The following is a 27,467-nucleotide window of genomic DNA, read 5'->3' as shown; positions in this document are numbered from 1 at the left end:
GTCTCCCCATCCACTTCTCATCCATCACATCACTTCTCATCCATATTCTAAGATATTCTCAAGGGTATCTGGCCCTCCAGACCTTGGGTATGCTAGGGAATAGAAGCTTCTCTCCTTTCTTACATGTTTCCCCTCTTGTAACAAATTTAAAAAGCTCTGTTACCTCTTAAAATGAAAATAATGCATACTTGTATCAAATCCAAACACCTCATAATCACACAAAGTTGTCAAAGTTTCTCTCTTTCCCCTTTAGTCCTAGCCTGTAAAGGGTGCCTCTGTTTGCAATTAGGTGTGTGGCTTCAATATGTTCCACTGGATGCATAAACACACACATATACAGCACCTTTAAAAATCATTTTATACATAATTCCCCCAACCTCCTCACCCTACCCACCCCCCCATTATCCAAGCAAGAATGGCTCTTCAAATCAATGCATAAAGATCTACTATATTTTTTAAACATCTACATAGTAGTCTAGTACATGGATATAATTTATTTATATGTTTCCCTTAAGAATGTTCTTGTATTTTCCCATACTTGTATGTTCATTTCATTGTGTTTCTAAAGGCTTATTCTATATCTACCATTGGTAGACTTTCTTTCCTTATATTGAACTGAGATCTGCCTACTTGTGAATTTTTCTGCTGCTGCTAATCCTTTGATGTAGTTTTCAACTTCACTGTGACCATGAGCCGTAGGCTTACAAAAATTTGTGAGTCTAATTTCATTATACCTATACTTTTCTCTTTTCCTGTTACAACTTTGACTCAAGTGTTTTCTTGCTTTATCCTTTAAGTAAGCATGGCGTGATTAAAGTCTGAGTTACTTTGTTAATAACAGAATTTTCTTAAAAGATACATTTTTATAGGAAGGTGTGACTTTGTTTTCAAATTGTTTCATTTGGTTTCATTGTTTCTGGGTCTCAGATATGCCGCCCACAGCTGTGTGTTCTCTGGTATAGCAAGGCACCTCTTAGGCTGTCATTAACCAGCTTATGCAGACAGTCTAGAAATTTCGCAGGGAAAAATTACAAGAAAAATTTTCATGTGAGTAAGTTCTGCCTCTCTGAAACTGGTATCCAGATTGTCAGGAATAGTTACTATCAAGACAAGTTAAAAGCAGTGAGAAAGGAAAACAGGGCATATAAATGAATGGGGTTGAGGACAGTCTAAAGGAAGTATGCATTAATCATAAGCTTCCAGTGTACTTTTCCCCCCAACTTTTAACAATTAATATAATTTTCTTTATTTAATAAAAACAGACTTGAATATATTTATCATTTCCATTCTTAAAACAAATTCATTATTTTCAGCTATTTCAGTTTTAAATTTTTTTGGTGAGAACACTTAATATGAGATCTATTCAAATTTTTCAGTGTATAACAGCATGCAGTATAGGCATTATGCAGTACGGGAGATCTCTAGAACTTATTCATCTTCCATAACTGAGACTTTTACCCATTATCTCATTTTCCTGAGCCTTTGGCCAACTACCATTCTACCCTGCTTCTGTGAGTTTGACTATTTTAGTTACTTCATACAAGTACATGGTGTCACTTCGGTCGTGTCCGACTCTTTGCAACGCCATAAACCGTAGCTCGCCAGGCTCCTCTGTCCATGGGATTTCCCCAGGCAATACTATTGGAGCGGGTTGCCATTTCCTTCGCCTGGGGATCTGCCTATCCCAGGGATCAAACTCCAGTCTACTGCATTGGTAGTCAGGTTCTTTTACCACTAGTGCCACCTCAGAAGCCCATAAGTACAGTCATGCAGTATCTGTCCTTCTGTGACTAGCTTATCTCAGTCTTCCTATGTTCACTGCAGCACTATTTGCAATAACCAAAATATGGAAAGAACTTAAATGCCCGATGAATGAATGAAGAAGATGTGGTATAAACACACAATAGGTTACTATTCACTGCCCCTGCAAAAGAAGGAAATTCTGCATATGTGACAACAAGGATCAACCTGGAGGACATTATGCTAAGTGAAATAAGCCTATAACACTCTTGTTTAAGGGCCTCCTAGGACTTTATGAATATTACGTGCTTAACTCCCATAGGATATCCAGAAAGAGACACATAGAAGAGCTAATACTTTGAATCCTCAGGGTGAAAGACTAAGAGGGCAATTAGCTATTAACCCTGTCTGTACTTTTAATTCCTGGTAAAGAATAACCAGCTTATAGAATGCTACAGTCTTTCAGTAACTATCAAGCTTGCTGACAGGCAATAAAAACAGGATAACAAGACAAGGCAAATGTCCCATAACATGCATCTCAAATACAAGAGGTTAAAAGCAATATATTTCCATGGTGGCTTTTCGATGCCAGTGTCAACAATGCCTCTAGAATTTCTAGGTGGGAAGAGCAGCAATTTAAGTGTCAGGATGGCCGGGGGCCTGATCTGGGAGAGTGTTGACAAGGCAGGCGTTCTGCTTACACGGGAGGTCATCAGATTGGCTGACGGAGGTCCTGGGGTGAAGTGTGGCTGTAATCCACCCCTGGCTCTGTTTTTCTGACGCACCCCACAAGTTCATAGATCTCGCCAAACCTACCGACAGGAAGTAACTTTGACCTAATGGAAGGTCTGGCTTAATGTCACGTTGGCATATTCTTTTTTTATTTTATGTATTTATTGTTGTGTGCTGGGTCTTTGTTGCTGTGCAGACTTTCGCTAGTTGCAGAGAACAGGAGCTACTCAAGTTGCAGTGTGTGGGCATTTCACTGCGGTGACTTCTCTTCTTACAGAGCATGGACTCTAGGGCACATAGGCTTCAGTAGCTGTGGCTCCCCGGCTCCAGAGCACGGCCTCAGGAGTTACGGTGCACGGGCTTAGTTGCTCCATGGCATGTGGGATCTTCCTGGTCAAGTGAAGTGCATTGAAGTGGGTCAGTTGTGTCTGACTCTTTGTGACCCCATGGACTGTAGCCTACCAGGCTCCTCAATCCATGGAATTTTCCAGGCAAGAATACTGGAGAAGGTTGCCATACCCTTCTCCAGAGGATCTTCCTGACCCAGGAATTGAACCCGGGTCCGCTGCATTGCAGGCAGACGCTTTACCATCTGAGCCACCAGGGAAGCCATTGGGATCTTCTTGAATCGGGGCTCAAACCCGTGTCTCCTGCATTGGCAGGTGGACTCTTATCCCCTGAGCCACCAGGGAAGTGCAGTATTATTCTTTTCAATACAATCAAACATGTAACAAACACATTTCCCTGTCCCCAGACTCATCTGGTGATGATGTGAAGATCACTTTTCACCAGGTTTCACACCTGGAAGCACGACCGTGCAGACACATTCATTGTGATGCTGGAGCTGCTGCCTTCTGCTCGTACTTTTCTGTTCATCTCAACAGAAAAGACTCTCACCACACGTTTCCTTTTGATGTTTCTGAAGTCTGTGCAGTGAGCTTAGGTGACTCTCATTGGAATCTTCCCTCTGGCTATATGCTCAAGGACGCATGGCCCTATACAGTTTGGTAAACCTGGAATTTCTAGGTTTATGCCTCATGAAGACTGGATGGCTCTTTCATTCCCTTTTCTTGAAGGCCCCTATCCCAGGGGACTGGGACAAGTGGCTAGTACCAGCTCTAAGGAGGCAGTAGTTACCTGTTGGTGTGAGATTTAGGGTGCTGGGGTGATCTGGGTACAATCATTGGTCCAAAAACTTTACCTGAGTATCTGCTTTGTGCCACAGCAGACACAAGGGGTATAAAATGACATCCAATATAAGGCCAGAAAATATGAGGGAACCAGAAACAGACCTGTATGAATCAAGGTTAAGATGAGATGATGCTGTGGAGAAACAGTTAACAAAGCAGTGGGGCCCAGACTGTGAACGGCCTTCGTGGCCAAGCTGAAGAGCTTCAGCTGGCACCTATGAATCAGTGACTCTCAAAGCATGGCCACCGACCAGCTCGGTCAGCATTGCCTAGGAACATATTAGAAATGCAAGTTCCCGGGCTCCATCTAGACCTAAGCACCAGTAACTCTGAGGGCAGAGCCCAACAGTCCCTGTGTTAAGCTCAGCATGTATTTCTGATACACCAAATTTTGAGAACCACTGCTCTGATGATAGAAAGGCCTGGTGCTTGTGCTTGGTGATGTCCAACTCTTTGCGATCCTCTGGACTGTAGCCCACAGTATACTCTGTCCATGGGATTTTTCAGGCAAGAATACTGGAGTGGGTTGCCATTTCTTTCTCCAAGAAAGGCCAGGTAGGGTTTATGTTTTTTAAAAAACTTTTATGGTGATATAATTCACATGCTATGCAAGTCACGTGCCTAAAATATACAATTTAATGATTTTTACTATTTTCACAGAATTGTGCATCTAGCAATGCAACCTAATGTTAGGACATTGGCATCATCCCCCAAAGAAACCCCATCCTTCATAGTGGTCACTCTTCATTCCCTTCCCACACAACCTCTAGCCCCAGGCAACCACTGCTCTATTTTCTGTCTCTGTGGATTTGCCTGTTACAGACATTTCACATAAATGGAATCACACAATGCAGTCTTTCGTGGCTGGCTTCTTTTACTGAGCATAATAGGTCACCCATGCTGTATCAGAACTTCCTTTTTAATGGCCAAATAATACTCCATTGTATAGCTGTATCACATTTTGTTTATCCATTTGTCCCCTGGGGAACATTTGTGTTGTTCCTACTTTTTGGCTATTATAAATAATGCTGTTGTGAAATCTGTGGGCACACTTTTATGCTTTCATTTCTCTTGGGTATATAATCTGGAAGAGTTTTAAGAACAGGATTGACACACTTGGGCTTCCCAGGTGACACCAGTGGTAAAGAACCCGCCTGCCAATGCAGGAGGCATAAGAGACGTGGGATCCATCCCTGGGTCGGGAAGATCTCCTAGAGGAGGGCATGGCAACCCACTCCAGTCTTCTTAACTGGAGAACCCCATGGACAGAGGAGTCTGACAAGACTGAAGTGACTTAGCATGTGACATGGCCAGTTGAATGTTTTCGTGTATTTGTGATTTAGTTTGGGACAATGTTTCTCATTCTTTTGTTCCCATACCATTCACATATCCAGAACACTCCGTCAGCAGCTCTTCTAATTTTTCCCTTTTTAGGTAGTGGTGTCAGGGTAGAAGATGGGCTGTGTACTTGGGAATATTCTCTTCCTCTTGCATCTTGAGGGTCTCCTGAGCCATCCTCTTCCTCCTGCATACAGTTGAGAATCCCTGGCATAGAGGCATATGAGCGGAAGGAAAGACACGGATTAAGAAGCTATTGTAACAAATTAGCTCACAGATGATGGATACTGGAGCCAGGCAAGTTTAGAAGGGATGGACTTGTTTTTTTCTGAACCATTATGCTTAGTGACTCAGAGCCTTCTTCGGCCAGTTTCCAACTAGGCTGCAAAGACAGGTCATGTATATTGCATAACCTTCCCTTTGGAGTGAAATATTTTTCAGCACTGCTTTCTCTCCTGGAGGGAGAAGAGCATCACTTCTCAGGGAACTGTCTTTGCCTGCAGAACCCAAAGCCACCTTGGGTACTGCTTACAGCCTCCGCGTGTTAATGTTAGAATTTTCCCTTGATGACACTTGAATTACAAATGATTTCTGAGCCATATTAGTTTTTGGTAATTTGATGCAAAATGCTCTGTGTTGTGATCTGATCTGTTAAAGGTGGGAGGAACCATAACATGTTAGTCTCATATGGTTGCTGTAACAGATGACTAGAAATCCAGTGATTTAATACAGTACCAATTTATTCTTCTGCAGTTCTGGAGCTCAGAAGTCTAAAATGAATCTTATGGGGCCACAGTTAAGACACTGACAGGAAGTCCAGAGGCTGGGGGGTGAGGTGGGGGGAGAATTCTATTGTTTTGGCTTTTCCAGAATCTGGAGCCACCTTCTTTGTATTCCTTGGTTAATGGCCCCTTTCTCTATTTCCAAAACCAGTGGTTTATATATTTTCTCTCCATCTCTGTTTTGCTGTTTCAATCACAAGGACTTCTCTTATGCCAGCTAAGTCTCTTCCTGCATTTCTTTTATAAGACTATTTGCAATTGCATTTAGGACTTACCCAGGTAGTCCAAGACAATCTCCCCACCCAAGATCCTTAACTTATTCACACCTGCCAAAATCCCTTTTTCCCTGCATAGGGCAATATTCACAGGTTCCAGGCATCACAATCCACATATCTCTGCGGGCCCTTACTCAGCCTACCTCAACATTAAATCAGCATACTGCTGCTTCTGGGTCTGTTCTTATCTGTTAATGAAGTGATATATTGAAAAAAGAAGAGCAATTGGAAAGCATATGACATTTCCTGGAATCCTTCACTCAGCAAACTTATTCACAGGGACTGAACGCTGGGCTGGGGGCCCCAAAGCAGAGATCCCATTTCCTGCTGCGGTGGTGGCCTTTGTGGCCTCCCAGGTCAGCAGCTCCCACCGAGCTTGCACCCTGGTTGCACCGCTGAAGTGGCCTGTGCAGTCAGCAGAATGCTTCTGAAATGAGTCACTGTGATTGGTTTCACAATTGCTTTCCTGATTGGTGACAAACTCCTCACCTGCTTTGTTCAGCTATCTCCCAGGCCAGTGCCACAGGAGCTATTAATAAAGTCAGCCTACTTATAGATATGACCTTAGGTTGGCCCCCATCAGGAAATCTCTGCTGGCACATTTCCATGCATCTCAATTTTGTTATCTCTTTTCCACATGGATCCCTAAATGCCTATCATGAAGTTTACTGAGATATCAATGGGGGTTTGTGAGGCTCAATAAGACAGTGTTCAGGATGCATGGTTTCTAGGCAACTTCTACGAAAAAGATGGTTCATCCCCACACCCACTGTCTCTAGCTTGGGGCAGTATGCAGGGCCCTGGAATAGGTACCTCATAGGGCAGAAAGAGAAATCAGATGAACTGCTTCAACTGTGGGAGTTTAAGATAGGTAGGGGGTTCCCCAGGTGGCACTAGTGATAAAGAACCTGCCTGCCAATTTCAGAGACATAAGAGATGCGAGTTTGATTCCTGGGTTGCGAAGATCCCCTGGAGGAGGGCAAGGCAACCCACTTCAGTGTTCTTGCCTGGAGAATCCCACAGACAGAGGAGCCTGGTGAGCTACAGTCCATGGGGTCTCAGAGAGTCAGACATGAGTGAGCAACTAAGCGTACATACACACACACACACACACGCACGCACGCAAGATAGGTAGGGCAGAAAGGATGTGAGCATCTAAAGATGTTTTGAGACAGGCTACAGGACAGGTGTGGGTAGACCAGGGGGAACTACTTTTTGACTGGGGCTGGGGATGGTGAATCAGGGAAGACTCCTTGGAAGTGTTTGATGGACTAGTACCTACCCAGTGATCCAGTGATGGGATGAGTGCATTCAGGGAGCATAGATAAGGTCAGAACACAAAAAGAAGCGCAAGCCTGGAAGACTGAGAGATGAGTGAAAGAGGGAAGCCAGGAAGGAAGGCAGACGTGGCTGAGGAGCATTGCTGTACTGGACAGATCTGGTTCTGATGTGGGCAGCAGGGGCCTCGTCTAGAGAGCTGGTATTGTGTTATGCCTGGAGCTTAGAGACGGGAGTAAGACTGGGGATGAGAGAATTGGGGGTTTGCCCCAGAGGGTCACCACAGACAGGATTAAGGGTCCAAGGCAGACCTTGAGGGCACAGAGAGGACCGAGAGAGACATCAGAGTTCTCAACACAAAGTGATCATGAGAAATTCAGGAGGAAAACCAGGAGGCTGAACCATGCAGATGGCCAGCAAAGGGGACAATCAGAGTTCCCCACAGTGCCTCACCGAGGAACTGCGATAAAGCTGACCTTGTCATTTTGTATTTATCATCTGTGGTGCAAGCACATTCAAATGCCATACAAGGCATTCATGAAATCTGGCAGGCTTTACAGAAGGCTATTTAGTCAGGAGAGCAGGATAAGTCAATTTATGCAACTGAATTTGGCTGATAAAATCCCTCAAAGCTATGATGCTCTATGTCAGGGGTCCCAGGATATAATGCCTGATGATCTGAGGTGGAGCTGATGTAATGATAATAATAGAAGTAAAGGGCACAATAAATGTAATGTGCTTGAATCATTCCAAATCCACCATCACCACCTGCCCCCTCACTGGTGGAAAAACTGTCTTCCATGAAACTGCTCTCTGGTGCCAAAAAGTTTGGGGACTGCTTTTCTATGCACTGTGACCTATTAATGTATTTAATTCTAGATTTTAAACTAAGAACCATTTTATTCATGGAAAATATGAACTGGACAGAAGATCCTAACTGAGCTCGTGTGTCTATGAAGCAATCAAACAGTCCATGCAGTGGTCTGGCTATCGCAGAGATTATTTTCAAATACTCATGTGCCACTTGTTCAGTCACTTTATCCCTGCTAGTAGATAAAAGGGCTTCACTGATGGCGGTAGAGAATCTGCCTGCAATGAGGGAGAGCCAGGTTCGATACCTGAGTCAGGAAGATCCCCTGGAGAAGGGAATGACAGCCCACTCCAGTATCTTGCCTGGAACCATGGACAGAGGAGCCTAATGGGCCACAGTCCATGGGGTCACAAAGAGTCAGGCATGACTGAGTGACTAACACTTTGACTTTAGTATATGTAAATAGAAAAATGGAAGCAGGGACTAAAAGTTTAACAAAAATGATTGGGGGGAAATACAGCCAAATTGAGCACATTTGGCGATGACTGTTGTGAGCTGGACTGGGCCAAGTTAGATATTCACAATTTGTCAGATTCTTTCTGATCACTGCTGGTGGCAGCCTCTGAAGATTAGAAGTTGGCAGGTGTGATCTGGCCTCTAGACAACCTTGCTATTAGGTGTTATGTTTCAATTAAAGCAAGTTTCAGACAGAATTCTACCCTATGTTCAGCTACGTATTAACAGGTGGGCATAAAAATATGTATTGCAAACTGGGTCCAAATTCCAGTTCTCTGTCTCTTTAAGTACTTTGACAGTACTTTGCATAAAATGATCACTCTGAGGCAAACACAATAATATTCTTATGATGGGCCCAACTAACTTCTTAATAAGATCAGGTAAAGGGATTCCTTATTAGCGGATGAGGGTAAGAGTGAAAGTTTCAGGTGAACAGAGAAAGGACTCAGCTACTCACCTGTCTTTGGAGTATGGACTACTGACTATGGTATTCCAAGGGTTAACTCAGCACCCATCAAAGTAAGTAACTTACACATACACAGAGCTGTGTTACTGTTTAAACTGAAAGCAATTTAACTGTTAACTGTTGTTAACTGAAGCAATTTAAGGTGAATTACAAAAAAAATGATAATAATTATCTTTCTTTTTGCATGAATATAGAAAAAGTCACTGTGGTAGGTTGAGTAATGGCCCCTAAAAATGTTCATATTCTAATCCTTATAATATGTGAATATTACCTTATATGGCAGAAGGACAGGTGTGATTAAGTCAGGCATTTTGAGTTGGGAAGGTTATCCTGGATAATCTGTAGGCCCAATGTATAATCAGGAGTGTCTTTATAAGGGGGAAGCAGAGCAAGAATAGACCGTGGAAGAGGTGATGTGATGATGGAATCACAGATGACGAAGTGGAGGAAGACGGAGGAAGAGGCCACTGGCCAAAGAACACAGGTGACCCCTGGGAGCTGAGAAAGCCAGGAAAACAACTGCTCCCCCCAGAACATCCAAGGGAAGCCAGCCCTACTAATATCTTGTCCAGTGAAACTGATTTTGGACTTCTAACTTTCAGAACTGTCAGAGAACCCATTTACATTGTTTGAAGCCACTAAATTTGTGGTCATTCATTACAGTGGCAATAGGAAATGACTATAATCATCAAGATTAATGTTAGCAGCATCTTGGTACGGCTCATGGAAATTTCCACAGGAGCTGTTTTGAAAACCCTTGCTATACATGGCTGACAGTTCTTGGGTTATTAAAAAAAAAAAAAAAAAAAAAAAGGCTGCACTGAGGGCCATAGAGAAAGGAGAGGAACAAATGGTGAGTTTTAAACTGTTTTTAGGAACAAAATCAAAATCAGCCCCTCGATCTGTAAAAAGTAAACTATTTCACTGCCTCTCACGAGACACAGTGGGTCTAGATCAACATTCGAATGACAATCCAATACAAGGAAGCCATGATGTTTCATTAAATTCATAATGACTGTTTCCTGACCAGGGACCAGGTAAGCCAGGGCCACACTCCAGCCAAAGGGCCCCTGATGACAAGTAACTCACTCATTAATTCAATACCCAAATGGGCTGCTTTACTGACTGAGCATTAGGCCGGCTTTGTCCCACCAGAGAAGATTAACATAGCAAAATAACATATCAAAGTGAAGTTAGAGGAATCCAACTAGACAAAGGAAAGAGTTTTAAGAAACAGGACGCTCTTGATTTTCAGGTTAGTGATGGAGAAATTGCCTGGTTCCTATTTTATGCCAGGATAGAACTGAGGGATTGGAAATCAGAACTGAAGGAACGGTCAGCTGTGCATTTGGGAGAGAGAATTGCCATTCAAAGCATTGCTGTGAAACCAGGTTCAATCTGAGGTGACATGGAAGAACTGGGAAAGCCTTGGTTTCATCATTTATATACTTGCTCCCAGGTTATTACAGAAATTAAGTAAGACCCTGCCTAAGTCTGTCATTACCTAGGTCAGTCTTTGCACATCGCCACATAGTCAATGGCAGCTGTTAGTTACAACAGGAGATTGCTGTGAGCAGAACTTTGGGGAGAAGAGAAATGCCAAAATCTAGACCCTGAGTTGTTCTAGGGGATAAGCGCCTTCTATATACACGGGTGACTATATGCTCCATAAGTAACATTATCTAAACTGAACCAGCAGTCGTACTTAAAATGGATAACCAACAAGGACCTACTGTATAGCACAGGGAACTCTGCTCAATGTCCTGTGGCAGCCTGGATGGAAAGGAAGTCTGAGGGAGAATGGATCCATGTCTATGTACGGCTGAGTCCTTTCGCTGTTCACCTCAAACTATCACAGCATTGTTACTTCACTATACCCCAGGACAAAATAAAAAGTTTAAAAAAAAAAATAAAGTGAACCAGCAGTGACCACGAAGGATAAGAAAACAATCCCTTTCAATAGAATGGTTCCTGGATTCTGGGCCAAATACTAGATGACTATTCGGGCAGGTCACTACATTTTGCTAACCACACAAGTTACCCACTAAGTCAACATCTTAATACAATACTGGTTTCTTTCTTCAAGCTGGCAGAAGGCCCGCTGAATAACAAGCTTTTGCTCCCCACTTTCAAAATTTACAATTCCCCTGGTTCCTAATTAGCAAGACTCTAATCACCACCATAAAGAAGGAAAGGCAAACAGAAGGGGAGGCAGAGGGAAGAATGACAAGTTGACTTTCTCGAGGATCTTTGGGGGCCATTTCAGAATGATGGGGATGGCTTTAGGCTTGTAAGAGTGTTGCATGACTATGTCCTGGCAAAGAACATTCAGTACAAAAGTAAAATGCCTTCTCTTCCTGCAGTGTCTACAGCAAGGGCTCTTCTCCACCTAGAATGTTCCAGTTGGCCTCAACTGAAGGCTAGCCAGAGGTTTCTCTTCTCAGTATGTAACCAGGCCTCTGCGATTTCTCAGACAGGACCGCAGATCTTGGCAGAGAAGAAACCCAAGCCTCTGACTGGGTTGGATATATTAGGGATTGGATAACTTATAATAGGTGATTTCAGCCCTTTCCCTTTGAGCAAGAAATAGAAGGGGAGAAGGAAGAAAGCAGTGCAACAGTAAAATGAAAAGGATGTAAAGAGCAAATATAAAGTGGTGAAGTGTTTTCACTGAAGTGAGTGTGCGTTGGGCTGAAATCCCTTTCGGGTATATGGTAGCTAGGTTTTAGTCTGAGGCGATGGGCAAGTGCTAAAATTCTAGAACAATGAAAACACTTTCTCCCAGCCATGGGCTTCCGAGTACTCTTCTGTAAATGTGAACAGCGTCTCTCTGTTCTAAGTCATTATCTTCATTATTGCTTACAAGACTTTAATAAAGGACTTTATCCTTTATTGGGGTATTAACTCCATCAGGAAAGGGACATGGTAACTGCAGGCTCCCTTTCTTGCAGTGCAGGGCTGAGTTCCATCTTTTCTAGCAGCACTTACATCATTCCTATGCGGGAGTTGCGGGGGGTGTTGGTTCACAGCATGGTGGAAAGAATGAGCGTCAGGCTTATAAACTGTCCAAGTGGGACAGTAGTATTGTTGGTCTAAAAGGCTGAACTGAGCTGGTATGGATGCAAATCCTGAGAAACAAGTTTCTAGTAACCATGCAGGCCTCCTGAATGCAAAGAGCATAAGTTGTCTCTGGAGGGAGGCGTCCACGATGCTGGCTTTGCTTTAAGTCTCTCAAGTGTTCCTTTAGCTTGTGGGCCTGCAAACTTTGGGGAGGTAAAGTCCCTGTATACTCATATGCTTCTGTGCCTACAGCAAGGGCAGACATCTTTCTGCAAACATTCAGGGTCTTCATTCGTTTGTTCTATATATTAATCTTTAACTTTTGTTTTGAAATAATTTCTGATTTACGAAAAAGTTGCCAAGATACAAGAATTATGGGATATGGGATATTGATTCCCATAGCCCTTTACCCAGACACTCTAAACATTTCCTTTATCAATGCTGTGTGTGTGACTCATACATCACTCATTTTTTGAAACATTTAAGCGTAAGTTGCAGATATGCTATTCCCTTACCCATAATACATCAGTATCTTTCATACAAAAAAAAAGCACTTTCTCTTATATAATACAGGAAAATTATAAACATTAAAAAATTATCACTGATATAGTAGTATTTATTCTGTGTTGTTGTTGTTTTTAGTCTCTAGGTTGTGTCTGACTCTTTGAGACCCCATGGACTGTAACCCGCCAGGCTCCTCTGTCCATGGGATTTCCCAGGCAAGAATACTGGAGTGGGTTACCATTGCCTTCTCCAGGGGATCTTCCCAACCCAGGGATCAAACCCACATCTCCTGCGTTGGCAGCCGGATTCTTTACCACTGAACTACCAGGGAAGCCCAACAACAATAGTATTATTTACTCTATAGACCTAAGTTATTCTGCCAAGCGTTCCATTAATTCTTTTTCATTTTAAAAGAAACATTTTCATTCTTTAGTAAAGAATTATTTATACACAGAAAAATTCACCCTTTAAAGTGTATGGCTCTATGTGGTCCAGTCAACACCCAGGAGGCCTCCAGTGGTCTGGGCTGAGGACAGTTCCCTTACCCTCCCCGAGCAGTGCGATCTCCCTAGAGGTCTGGGCCCAGGATTCATCCCTGCAGACTTTCCCTATTGCTTTCCCTCGGCTGCCATAGTTCCATCATTGGTGCTCTAAAGGTGACCACGTTTGCTGCACTTTCCCTGTAGGATAAGGCTTCGGGACTCGGCCTGTCCCCAGCCTCTCTCTTGAGCACTGGTGAGGTCCCAGAAGAGTCTGTGGGTGGGTGGCTATGAATCTCCTTTGTGCCTGAAGCTCCCCAGGTTTCAGGCTTTCAGCCAGATAGTCTACTCTGAAAGTTATAAGGAGCCTTCAAGTATTTTGTTTCGTTTTTGCTTTTTTTTTTTTCATTTATTTTTATTAGTTGGAGGCTAATTACTTTACAATATTGTAGTGGTTTTTGCCATACATTGACATGAATCAGCCATGGATTTACATGTTTTCCCCATCCCGATCCCCCCTCCCACCTCCCTCCCCATCCCATCCCCCTGGGTCTTCCCAGTGCACCAGCCCTGAGCACTTGTCTCATGCATCCAACCTGGGCTGGTGATCTGTTTCACCCTTGATAGTATACTTGTTTCAATGCTATTCTCTCAGAACATCCCACCCTCGCCTTCTCCCACAGAGTCCCAAAGTCTGTTCTGTACATCTGTGTCTCTTTTTCTGTTTTGCATATAGGGTTATTATTACCATCTTTTTAAATTCCATATATATGTGTTACTATACTGTATTGGTCTTTATCTATCTGGCTTACTTCACTCTGTATAATGGGCTCCAGTTTCATCCATCTCATTAGAACTGATTCAAATGAATTCTTTTTAACGGCTGAGTAATATTCCATGGTGTATATGTACCACAGCTTCCTTATCCATTTGTCTGCTGATGGGCATCTAGGTTGCTTCCATGTCCTGGCTATTATAAACAGTGCTGCGATGAACATTGGGGTGCATATGTCTCTTTCAGATCTGGTTTCCTAGGTGTGTATGCCCAGGAGTGGGATTGCTGGGTCATATGGCAGTTCTATTTCCAGTTTTTTAAGGAATCTCCACACTGTTCTCCATAGCGGCTGTACTAGTTTGCATTCCCACCAACAGTGTAAGAGGGTTCCCTTTTCTCCACACCCTCTCCAGCATTTATTGCTTGTAGACTTTTGGATAGCAGCCATCCTGACTGGCGTGTAATGGTACCTCATTGAGGTTTTGATTTGCATTTCTCTGATGATGAGTGACGCTGAGCATCTTTTCATGTGTTTGTTAGCCATCTGTATGTCTTCTTTGGAGAAATGTCTGTTTAGTTCTTTGGCCCATATTTTGATTGGGTCATTTATTTTTCTGGAATTGAGCTGCAGGAGTTGCTTGTATATTTTTGAGATTAATCCTTTGTTGCTTCGTTTGCTATTATTTTCTCCCATTCTGAAGGCTGTCTTTTCACCTTGCTTATAGTTTCCTTTGCTGTGCAAAAGCTTTTAAGTTTAATTAGGTCCCATTTGTTTATTTTTGCTTTTATTTCCAATATTCTGGGAGGTGGGTCATAGAGGATCCTGCTGTGATTCATGTCAGAGAGTGTTTTGCCTATGTTCTCCTCTAGGAGTTTTATAGTTTCTGGTCTTACATTTAGATCTTTAATCCATTTTGAGTTTATTTTTGTGTATGGTGTTAGAAAGTGTTCTAGTTTCATTCTTTTACAAGTGGTTGACCAGTTTTCCCAGCACCACTTGTTAAAGAAGTTGTCTTTTTTCCATTGTATATCCTTGCCTCCATTGTCAAAGATAAGGTGTCCATAGGTACATGGATTTATCTCTGGGCTTTCTATTCTGTTCCATTGATCTTTATTTCTGTCTTTGTGCCAGTACCACACTGTCTTGATGACTGTGGCTTTGTAGTAGAGCCTGAAGTCAGGCAGGTTGATTCCTCCAGTTCCATTCTTCTTTCTCAAGATTACTTTGGCTATTTGAGGTTTTCTGTATTTCCATACAAATTGTGAAATTCTTTGGTCTAGTTCTGTGAAAAATACCGTTGGTAGCTTGATAGGGATTGCATTGAATCTATAGATTGCTTTGGGTAGTATAGTCATTTTCACAATATTGATTCTTCTAATCCATGTACACAGTATATTTCTCCACCTATTTGTGTCCTTTTTGATTTTTTCATCAGTGTTTTATAGCTTTCTACATATAGGTCTTTTGTTTCTTTAGGTAGATATACTCCTAAGTATTTTATTCTTTTTGTTGCAATGGTGAATGGTATTGTTTCCTTAATTTCTCTTTCTGTTTTCTCATTGTTAGTGTATAGGAATGCAAGGGATTTCTGTGTGTTAATTTTATATCCGGCAACATTACTGTATTCATTGATTAGCTCTAATAATTTTCTGGTAGAGTCTTTAGGATTTTCTATGTAGAGGATCATGCCATCTGCAAACAGTGAGAGTTTTACTTCTTGTTTTCCTATCTGGATTCCTTTTATTTCTTTTCATGCTCTAATTGCTGTAGCCAACACTTCCAAAACTATGTTGAATAGTAGTGGTGAGAGTGGGCACCCTTGTCTTGTTCCTGACTTTAAGGGAAATGCTTTCAATTTTTCACCATTGAGGATAATGTTTGCTGTGGGTTTGTCATATATAGCTTGTATTATGTTGAGGTATGTTCCTTCTATTCCTGCTTTTTGGAGAGTTTTAATCATAAATGGGTGTTGAATTTTGTCAAAGGCTTTTTCTGCATCTATTGAGATAATCATATGGATTTTATCTTTCAATTTGTTAATGTGTTGTATTACATCGATTGATTTGTGGATATTAAAGAATCCTTGCATCCCTGGGATAAAGGCCACTTGGTCATGATGAATGATCTTTTTAATATGTTGTTGGATTCTGTTTGCTAGAATTTTGTTAAGGATTTTTGCATCTATGTTCATCAGTGATACTGGCCTGTAGTTTTCTTTTTTTGTGGCATCTTTGTCTGGCTTTGGTATTAGGGTGATGGTGGTCTCATGCCTTCAAATATTTTGAAGGGAAACTGGTGATTAAAAAAAAAGCTGCCTTTATTATAAGAAACCCAGCTGCCTGGAATAAGTACAATGTTAACAATGATATATAAAATGTCTACGTTATGAAGTAATGCAAAATAAATTCCTGAATGTGGAGCTGATTCTAACATGATAATCAGCTAGTCTGAGGCTTTTCCCCCAGGGCATGGCAATGAAGTTACAGTAGCTTTTAATGTCACAAGGAAATGGTCATAAACATTTATTGGACATGTTCTAGATTAGCTGCTGTAGGAATCTAAAAGATTGTAAAATAATTAATTATTCTGAATAATTGTCAGAAAGGTACCAAGTTTTTTCTGAACCCTCATTTTCTAAGTATATAATCCCCAGTAGTAATTCACCCTCACACCATAGTCCCAGACCCTTTTTTCCCCACTCTATTCTGTGTTTTGTCTTGTCTGGGGAATCCTACGGACAGAGAAGCCTGTTGAGCTACAGGGCATGGGGTTGCAAAGAGTAAGATGTGACCGAGTAATTGAGCACACACGCTGTCCCTTGGGTTTGGAACAAAGCCAGTTGCAGATTTCTCCCATGAACCTTTCATCTGCCCTACACCTGGTTAGGAACTCAACTGACTCCCCAAATAAGGTACCTGTGCTGTCAGGCATGTCCTTGACAACCCCAAACTGCCTTGCAACCAAGGATCTGGTTGAATAAAAATATCCTCATTCCCCTGCTCCCCCGAAATCTGAGAAAGCTAATTTATGCCAAAGTGTCATTTACTGATACATCTTTCTTCAGAGGACACCTTTCTTGTTCTTTTTGCTTGTAATTTTCTTTTTGATGAGAACAGAGAGTGGCAGCATTCCAGGCAGGAATCTTCCCACTGTCCTTCACCTCACTCTAAAGGGCTGGTCACTTAGTCTGCACAATAGCCTAGCCTGTATGAAGACAGACCTTCCATCCGTCACAGTAAAGAAGGTGCTATTAGCCCACTCTTGGTAAAGCATGTTTTCCAGTTTGTGTGATGAGGTTGGGCTGTGTGATCCATATATTCCTGCCTATTCCTCTTCATCCGTAACCAGATGTTGTTTTCCACATCAGGAAAGGAGTACGCCAAGGCTGTATATTGTCACCCTGCTTATTTAACTTATATGCAGAGTACATCATGAGAAACTCTGGGCTGGAGGAAGCACAAGCTGGAATCAAGATTGTCGGGAGAAATATCAATAACCTCAGATATGCAGATGACACCACCCTTATGGCAGAAAGTGAAGAGGAACTAAAAAGCCTCTTGATGAAAGTGAAAGATGAGAATGAAAAAGTTGGCTTAAAACTCAACATTCAGAAAACTAAGATCATGACATCCGGTCCCATCACTTCATGGCAAATAGATGGGGAAACAATGGAAATGGTGACAGACTTTATTTTTGGGCCCTAAAATCACTGCAGATGGTGACTGCAGCCAGGAAATTAAAAGACACTTGCTCCTTAGAAGGAAAGTTATGACCAACCTAGACAGCATATTAAAAAGCAGAGACATTACTTCGCCAATAAAGGTGCGTCTGGTCAAAGCTATGGTTTTTCCAGCAGTCATATATGGATGTGAGAGTTGGACGATAAAGAAAGCTGAGTGCCAAAGAATTGATACTTTTGAACTGTGGTGTTAGAGAAGACTCTTGAGGGTCCCTTGGATTGCAAGGAGATCCAACCAGTCCATCCTAAAGGAAATTAGTCTTCAATGTTCATTAGAAGGACTGATGCTGAAGCTAAAACTCCAAAACTTTGGCCACCTGATGCAAACTGACTTATTAGAAAAGACCCTGATGCTGGGAAAGAGTGAAGGCAGGAGGAGAAAGGGATGACAGAGGATGAGATGGCTGGATGGCATCACCAACTCAATGGACGTGAGTTTGAGTAAACTCCGGGAGTTGGTGATGGACAGGGAAGCCTGGCATGCTGCAGTCTATGGGGTCACAAAGAGTCAGACACGACTGAGCAACTGAACTGAACTGATTCCTCTTCATCATTCCTGTGTTGGCAGTGCCGTCTTTACAGAAATGAGAGATTTTCCTCCTCTCCCTTGTTCTGCTTGGATCTCCAGCTTGGAATCAGAGTGTTGTTTTACTGTTTGGGGCTTACTCAATAGGCTCCAATCCATATCCAAGGTTCTGGGGCTCCTAACACCACTAGGTTTCCTGGTGACTATTCTGTAATTTGAACAAAGAATGATCCCCGCCTGTTTCCTTTAACCAACTAAGCAACGAAGAGAAGACGCACGCCTTCTTAAGGGGTGAGTCTCCTTGGATAGACCTGAGACATCTGTGCATAAATACTCCCTGCAAGCCCTCCATGCTAGAGCCTCATGCCTGGCTCAAGGGTTAACAGAGTAAAAGAGACATTTAGCAAATGAATTCTCTGCAATTTGACCACAGTAAGGAACTTGCTATCAGTCCTCTAGAGTTGAAAATCTATGACTCTCTACCTGCCATCTATTTAGAAATTCTACACGAAAGAGATGAAAGGGCCTTAGAGTTCTGCCAAGCCAGCCTGCTGCAAGGGGCTAGGGTTGGGAGCAGGAAGAATTGAACACTTCACTTACCAACAAGAGAATCTCCATTTACATTCATTTTATTTTTACTCCTCTGTATAAGATTGGTCTCAATGGAAAAATTCTCTCCTAGGGAAGTATGCAAAGATATGTAAAAGACTACTTGTTGAAGCATTATTTGTAACAGGGAAATACTGGAAACCACGTAAATGCCCATCACTAGGATAATGTGGTCTAGTTATTTAATGGAATACTGTAGAGCAGCGGAAATTAACTAGAACTACATATAGGTACCAAGATAAATTTCAAATAGTGTTGCTATTTAAAATACAAATTAGAATATGTATAGCTAACACAACATTGTCAACTATACTCCAATAAATATTAATTTAAAATAAAATATAAATTATATGCATAAATGTATAATTATTTGAAGTTTAAATATTAAGAACAATATCATGCACAGTTTTAGCGCATACATGCGTGTAGTTAAAGTATAAAAGCAGAGATATGAATGATGCATATCAATTCAGAGACAAATTTCCTCTCTCCTTCAGGGAACGGGATTGGGTACCTTGGGGGTTTCGATGGTATCCGCACTATTTCATGTTTTAATATGGTGGTATATCAGTGTTTGCGTTTTTCCATATAAAATGTTGTATCAGAAATATTTCATTATGACACGTGTAAAAAGCAAGGGTTCTGTAAGTCTGAGTCAGGTGTAGTGAGGTGGATGAATCTAAAGCTTGTTATACAAAGTGAAAAGTCAGAAAGAGAGGAAAACAAATATTATATATTAATGCCTATATGTGGAATAGAGAAATCCGGTCCTGATGATCTTATTTGTAGGGAGGGAATGGAGACACAGACATAGAGAACAAACTTGTGGACACAGTGGGGAGAGAAGAGGGAGGACAAACCGAGAGAGTGGCATTGGCATATATACACTATCGCGTGAAAAATAAGTAGCTGGTGGGAAGCTGCTGTCCCGCACAAGGAGCCCAGCCTGGTGCCCTGTGATGACCTGGAGGCGTAGGGTGGGGAGGGTGGGAGGGAGGCTCAAGAGGCAGTGGATATACATATAATTCTGGCTGATTTGCGTTGTTGTCCAGCAGAAATCAACACAACATTGTAAAGCAATTATCCTCCAAGTGAAAAATAAAACTAATTAGTAACCACATCCAAAAAAGAAAAAAAAAGGGGGGGGGGGGCGGTTTTCAGTGTTTTTAAAAGCTTGAAAGTCAATGAGCTAGGACAAGGGGCTCTGAAATGTTGATAATTCAAAGTTAGGTAAAATGGTCTCCAAGCAACCCTTTGTGGCCCCTTCCGGGAGTGACCTCCTAAAGCCCATCCTGCCTTCTGGAGCCATGGCTCTCAAGCTTTCCTATGGCAAAAATGCATATTTTATCCCTACCCCCACTCTTGATTCTCATTTAGTTGGTCTGAGGTTTTTACTGAGCAGACCAGTGACTCTAGTGATCATGGTCAGGGTATCTTTGAGATAGATGCTAATGGTGAGCAAATCAAATTCCAGGAGCCTGTGGTCTTTCCGACCTTTGCCACAGACTTCCTGCTTACAATGATCTAGAGTGAGGCAGGGGTTGCTGCAGGGTCCAAGCAACATCATGCTACGACTTTGTAGACTTGTTAGTGGTTAACTCCTGGTCCATGTGCAGCATCATGAAAACCTTGTAAACCTGTGTGGTTTTGAAGATGGTACAGGAACGGCAGATGATGGGAAGATATGATGGGGAAAGCTAACAAGTATTGAAAGCAAAAGATGATTTTCTCTAAATTTAATTCCAAATTTAGGAGGTATTGAATTTAGATGAATAGATTTATGTTACTACAAATGATCAGGGATGGAACAAACAGTGTATGGTGAATGATATAAACACTCCTTGGCATTAACTGGGGAGAGATGCTGTTAAACCCTCTTGTATTCCATTATTAAGATAATACACAATTTCAACATATCAAAAATATATAAATTATAAAGAAGATTATAAAAATCACCAATAATATCATCACTGAAATAACAGTTGCTTGTTACTTGTGATGTCAAGTTGATAGTTTGAAATTGGCAAAGGTGGGAGGGAGTATTTACACCACAGAAATGGACAAATGCCATAAGTCAACCCCTTTACTTCTATCCCAAAAATTAGTTAAATTTTTACTACATTGATCCCATTGAGCATTAAGCTCATCTTACTTACATGTGTATTTATCCCCCAAATTTAGATAATGCGATAATGCAGATTTTAAAAATTATTTTTGATGTAGACTATTTTTAAAGCCTTTACTGAATTTGTTACAATATTGCTTCAGTTTGATGTTTCGGTTTTTTGCCCTGGAGACATGTGGGATCTTACCTCCCTGACCAGGGGTCAAACCCACACCCCCTCCTGCACTGGAAGGCAAGTCTTAACCCTGGACCACCAGGGGGTCTCCATGATGCAGTTTTGAAAGTGCAAATGTATATCTGACTAAGAAGTATATTCTGAGTTATTCTGGGAAACTAACAGGACCATCCATCTCACATATTCTGTGCAGGGGGAGCAAGGACCTCCCGGCTTCCCAGGGCCAAAGGGCATGACAGGCCATGGCCTCCCTGGTCAGAAGGTAAGTATCTCAGGACGGAAGGGAAATGCTCAGCTTTAGGATCTCAGTGGCTTAACTTGATCCCTGGAAGGGCTCTCATGAACTTGTCACTCCTCTCCTTACAATGCTCAGAGGAAAAAAAACCCACTTCAGAGTGAATCCTTCTGCATTTCTTTTCCTAACTACAAACATGATTACTTTTTGAAATCTCATTTTCTTCAAACTCAAAAGCCAGCTGATGAGGAATAAATCCTTACAACCTACCCACATGGAAGATACCAGATAATTCAGGTGTTAACCTGTATAATGGCTGAAGTTCCTAAAGTCAGTGAACTGATCAGATGGCATCTCGTGGTCTCCTCACCTTGGGGTCTCTAGTTTATCACGAATTAGATAATGGTACCTGTGCATGCTGTCGCTTCAGTCATGACCGACTCCTTGCGACCCTTTGGACTGTAGCCCACCAGGCTCCTCTGTCCACGCGATTTTCCAGGCAACAATACTGGAGTGGGTTGCCATGCCTCCTCCAGGGGATCTTCCCCACCCAGGGATTGAACCCAGGTCTTCTGCAGGAGGATTCTTTACCATCTGAGCCATGGGGGAAGCCCCTATGGTACCTGGGAGGATATAAATAAAATGCCCCCTATTTTTTCATGTAGTATATTCACACCAACAAGAACCATGGGTCTTCAAGAGGTACCTCAGTTGCAAAGAAATGAAACTTCAGAGTTTCCCTTATTTTTCTTTAATATTCACAATAAGCTTCTCTTTTCATTGTATTATAAAGGGAGAGCATGGAGAACGGGGCGATGTGGGAAAGAAAGGTGATAAAGGGGAGATTGGAGATCCCGGACCCCAAGGAGAACAGGCAAGAAGTGATTTTTAACCTCTTACTGTCATTGTACACATTAACTGGTTGCAGCCTTCATTGACTGTTACTCTTCTTCCACTAAGTAGGGGTTACAAGGACCAAAAGGAGACCAAGGACTTACAGTGAGTATCCATCCTAGAGGGTAATTGAGGTGTTTGTGCTCACAGAATGATTACATTTGTGTTTTCACATTAGAAGTAGGACTTCCTTTGAAACAGAATTACTGCTGGCTTCAATGCAGGGGGTGACTGAATCTGAATGTAAGGTGGACCTTACCCCTGCAGCCCTTATCCAGCCTCATTGTAGACACGTAACTACCCACCCTGACCCCTGGCAGAAATGTTAACAGAGAGGTGAGCCATTTAAAAGAAACAAAATGAACAAGGACCTTTTTGTTTTTCAGAATAGGGCCCACCCCTTTTTTTTTTCTGAACTAGTTCCTTTAAGTGCTCTGAGAAGAACAACAATCACAAAATTGGGATTACTTTCATGTACTGATTCACTTATTCAACAAATAGTCGTGATGATGTGCAAACTTTCCCCTTTTCTTCTCTCTTTTGTTCTCTTTGGTTTGCTCCATCACAAGCACAAAGCTGACCCCCAAAAGCCCTACAAGATGGGAAGGTTCTAGAATTTCTTTAGCAAAGTCTAATTCTTCCTTTCTGGTATCTACCTTTCCTGGAGTTGAGGAGAAAACAGGGAACTTCTCTTGTTCCCTTTTTGATGGGTCATGGTCTGGGGATGTTGACCTTATATGTGCAGTGCCAGGAAACCCAGAGGTGGGAGTTCACGTGATGAAGGCGAGAGCTGGCATGTGACGCAGAACTGTGCATGGTTTTTATGGCCCATCTGCCTTTTTCTCTTTGCTGTTCCACACCATAGGTCAGACCCTCCCCAGATACCTAGGGAGGATAAAGCGGCTACATATGCAGCAATTTCTCCCTAAATGTAGCAGAGGAGGGTGTATGTTAAATGCCCAGAGGAATGTTCCCCGTAGGTTTATATCCTCCCTCCCATCTCTGCATGGAGAGCGGAACTGGCTTCCTTCATCCATGCACTTGCTCATTCATTTCACCAACAATTAATCGGCACATCCCCTGGGTCAGGGTCTGAGCCAGGCACGGGGGTAAGAGTTGAGAATAAGAAACCGTATCTCTGCACTCAAGGAGCTCGCAATCTAATGGGAGAGAAAGGCAGGCAGAGGATGTTCACCTATAGCTTGATAAAGGCTGTGACAGAGGTGATATGTGGGTCCAGAGCAGACAAAATGAGGTGTGATTTAATTCAAATTCTCTTTTCCTTCACTCTTCCCTTTGTCTACCATTTAGAAAGCCAAGGGCAGCATTAAATGAGACTCTAGTATGTGACAGGCTGCTTCATATCAGGACCTCCCTGACCCAGTACTGCAGGGTGCCCGGGGGACCCAGGTAGAGAACGGCCCCGACTCTGGACTCCTGGCCTTCTAGTCCTTCTCCAGGTACACCCTTTCCTCCAGGTGAGGAGCGACCACCCTAAGCACACACCGCCCTGCCCCCGCACCGCACTCTGGATACACAGATCTCACAATTGTCCCCAAATGGCCTCAAGTTTGGAAGTGGACAGCACTGGCCTGTATGCATGAGGTAGCCAAGGGCCAGGCATGTGGGGATATTTGACAGAGCTTGGGTGCACCTCACGAGTGCTGGCTAAGACCCGGTGCAGCGTAGGACCGGTGAAGAGGGGGGCAGGGAGACGGGGACAGGCTATGGACTGCAGCCCTCTCTTGCTCAGGACACACATTAATGCACGTAACTGCTCACGAGACAGGGGGGAGTGTCTCCCTGTCAGATAAAAGACCTGCCAAGTCTTGCAGAAAGCTCGAGCAACACGCCCCAAGTCACCTCGCTAACAAGGGGGCAGAGCCCTTATAGCTGGAGCTGGCTTGTTGGAAGCCAGAACCAGCCTGCTCCCTCATGAAGGCTGTTTTCAGAAGGCCTCCTTTTTCTCCCCATCGCCACTCTCTCCTATCCTCACGTACTCTCAGGGGCAGATTCAGGCCAGACTAACAGACTCCTCCTTTTAAAAAAAAAAAAATTATTTTTAATTGGAGGATAATTCCTTCACATTGTTGTATTGGTTTCTGCCACACATCAACATGAATCATGAACAGGTATATATCCGTCCCCTCTCTCTTGAACTTCCCTCCCATCTGTCACAGCCAACTCCACACCTCTGGGTTGTCACAGAGCACCGGGCTGAACTCCTTGTCAAACTCCCCTTTCAAGAGGCAAATACTATTGATGGGAGTTCAAGCTTTTAATCATTCTCACCCAAGCTACTTCAAAAAGACTTTCTCCAACTAGGCCTGAAGTGCTAGCATTTCTCAGCGTCTGCCCGCAATTGTTGCTTCCGTGTCCTCAAATTCTCAAGGAGGGACAGCTATTAAAGATGCACAGATGCACAGTTCAAAAAGGCTGATTTAATATTAAAGTAAAGTTGTATGGAGGATGAAAAAGCATTTTAGATTATAAACATAGAAAAAATATGCTTGACAAAAGTGGGTATGGAAGGGTCTTGCAGGTTGCACTCAAGCTCTGCTCCACGCCATCTCATCTGCCACACCTCTTTCAACAGCCAACTGTACACTGGCATTTCTTAACTCTGCCTCCAGCTTGAGCCCCTCTCCTGAACATCAGACCTTACCTCCTACTGCCTTGTCAGCTGGGTGTCCCACAGGTGCCTCAAACTCAGCCGGAATCAAGCTGAACCCAGCTTACTCTTCATTAGCTCCAACCTGCCCCTGTCCATTCCCTCCCTTCCTCCAGGAGTGGCCCTGCTATCATTTACCTTCTAGACTCCCTCTTTCCCTCATCCTCTCTTCCAATTACTCACCACCCCCTTCATCTCCTGCAATATCCCTCCAGGCCATCCCTTCCCATCCATCACTTCCACCACGATTTTCTGGTGTTAATTTTCTTTGCCCATACTATTTAGGAATCTCAGACTGCTCCACTGGCTGCCAGAGTCAATTTTCTTAAATAAAAGTGCAACCAGTTCCCTTCTCTGCCAAGGACCATGTCTGTCCTCACTGCTCAGGCTAAGTCCACACTCTTCAATGAGACACAAAGGCTCTCTAGAGGATCTGTGTTCGGCAGTTCCTGTCATTCTTCCTGTCACATACCCTGAGTCACACGTTTACTCAAGGACTGTAACGCACTGCGTTTTGTGTGTTTTGTCCCCTGCCTGGAAGGTTCTTCCTCCTCCTCTCATCACCTCATTCCACCCTAGTCAGAGTCTACCCACCTCCCTGGACGACAGCACCAACCTCACTCTCCCACCCCTGGTATTCCGGCAGATCAATGTGGTTCCTTGGTTCTGATCCAACAGCATAGCACTTATAAACAGTATTTGTTTCTTTGCCTACTTGCTACTAGACTCATGTTAACATGAGTCCTTTGAAGGATATAAATTTGATGCCTTCATCATTGGCACTGAGTAACCAAGATTACTCAGCAATTTTAGCAGAAAGAATAAAACCATTCATTCCAGGGACTGTAAAGCAAGGATTACATGGAAAATGTTGATTATATAGAAATATGACAACTTAAAGCATATTAGACCTGGTTATTCCATAAAAGCACAGTGAAAGGAATTAAATGCAACCTTGATATATAAATTGCTCTTACAAGTCAATAAAAGACAAAGATTCTAACAGAAAAAAAAAAAAATGGACCAAGGACACGCAAAGACCATGCACAAGAGAATATAATTGGAAGCACACATATAAAATTTAGCCTCACAAGTAGTGGATTAAGTGTAATTTAGAACAGTGAGATATTTTTCTCTATCAAATGGCAAAGATTATACAGTAATAATAACCAGTATTGTGTCTCTAAAACAGAACACGTTTTTCTATATACTACTGTTAGAGCTGTCAGTTACCACAACTTTTCTGGAGGATAGTTAGGCAGTCTGCATCAAGAGCCTTAAAATGGCCATGCCTCTGACTCCAGAAATCAAGGTTTTCAGAACACTTGGTAATATGGGAAATTAATTATGATATATAATATTAAGTGAAAAATTATAATCATAAAACTTGCAGTATTTTCTCCACTTGTAAAAATTAAAAATAACTATATTAAATATGTAACATTTCCCCTGCCAGGATATAAAATATAAATATATTAATATAGAAATTTTCCTTTTTAGACATACTCTAGTTTCAGATTTATTAAATGTCTCTCTAAATGTGGAAAAAGCATGACAAAGCCTGAAAAAAGAAAGATAACTGTTGATTCCTTTATTTCATATAATTTAAAGAATCTCGTACTGGGAGTAATTTTTGTATAGCCACTTGAAACAGCTTTTACTCAATTTACAGCAAAAAAAAAAATCTAAATTAAAGTGCCATGAATAGTCTCCATATATGCTTCTGTTAAGCCATGCCACTGGCTCTGTCGCCTTCACCCCTGTTCTGTCATTACAGATCTTTCTCTTTAAAACTTTACATTTGCAGCTGTTACATTTTATCTTCTTAGAAAAGGCCCGCTGCTTTTCCCTGTTGAGGTTTTCTGGGCTTCTGCTTCTCCCCTCTGTTAAGTTAATCATCCCTGTCAGCTTCACGTCTTTGGCAGATGTAGCATCCCGACTCTGCAGACCCATCGCAGTCATTTGTAAACATGCCATGTGGCACAGGGCACTGGCAGATTGACTCCGAGTAGTCGGCTCATCTCAGGCCCCTCTGATGGAGCTAGTGAGGAGCAGGGCCTGGAAGCAGCACCCAGGAACCCGGGGACATTTCATGGAGAAACTCAAGTGAGAGTATTAGGGAACTAGGGCGGAGACTCGCAGATCTGGGGACTGGTACAGACAGAGGGGAGAGAATACAGTATAGAACGAATCCTCTTTCAAACCAGGTGCTTGTGCTGGTTGGCTAGCACATGTGGTTGAAATCACATAACCAAGGCATACGGTGCCCACGGCATTGTCGTCCCGGGTATCTGCCGGGGACTGGTTCTAGCACACGCCCCTCCACCCGGGAGGTACCGAGTCCGTGGATGCTCACGTCCCTCATATACAATGGCGCAGTACTGTCAGCCCCTGCATCCACGGATGCAGAACTGTAGGGTGTACCTCCTTTGGGGGCCACACCCTGTGCTAAAAGCTGTGCGTGTCACCTCGTTTAATCCCACCACAGCCCTGAGACCCAGACCACTGTTAGGTCACTTCATGCCCAAGGTCACAGCTGACAAACA

At 42.7% G+C, this 27,467-nt stretch overlaps 1 protein-coding gene across 3 annotated transcripts in view; it reads left to right on the top strand.

Annotated features, from left to right (window-relative positions):
- The window catches only part of COL28A1 (collagen type XXVIII alpha 1 chain), a 184,656-nt gene that overhangs the window by 134,542 nt on the left and 22,647 nt on the right, over positions 1 to 27,467 (top strand). For all 3 annotated transcript variants that reach the window (XM_043871678.1, XM_043871677.1, XM_043871679.1), the window contains 3 exons: positions 21,315 to 21,383; positions 22,150 to 22,230; positions 22,320 to 22,355. In XM_043871678.1, coding sequence (XP_043727613.1) covers positions 21,315 to 21,383; positions 22,150 to 22,230; positions 22,320 to 22,355 — 186 coding nt within the window. The remainder of the gene's footprint in view (positions 1 to 21,314; positions 21,384 to 22,149; positions 22,231 to 22,319; positions 22,356 to 27,467) is intronic.

The sequence above is a fragment of the Cervus elaphus genome, chromosome 18 (genome assembly GCF_910594005.1).
Source record: "Cervus elaphus chromosome 18, mCerEla1.1, whole genome shotgun sequence".
NCBI classification, from domain to species: Eukaryota; Metazoa; Chordata; class Mammalia; order Artiodactyla; family Cervidae; genus Cervus; species Cervus elaphus.
The sequence above is the reverse complement of the archived record's forward strand: the minus strand, read 5'-3'. Positions and strand labels throughout refer to the sequence as shown.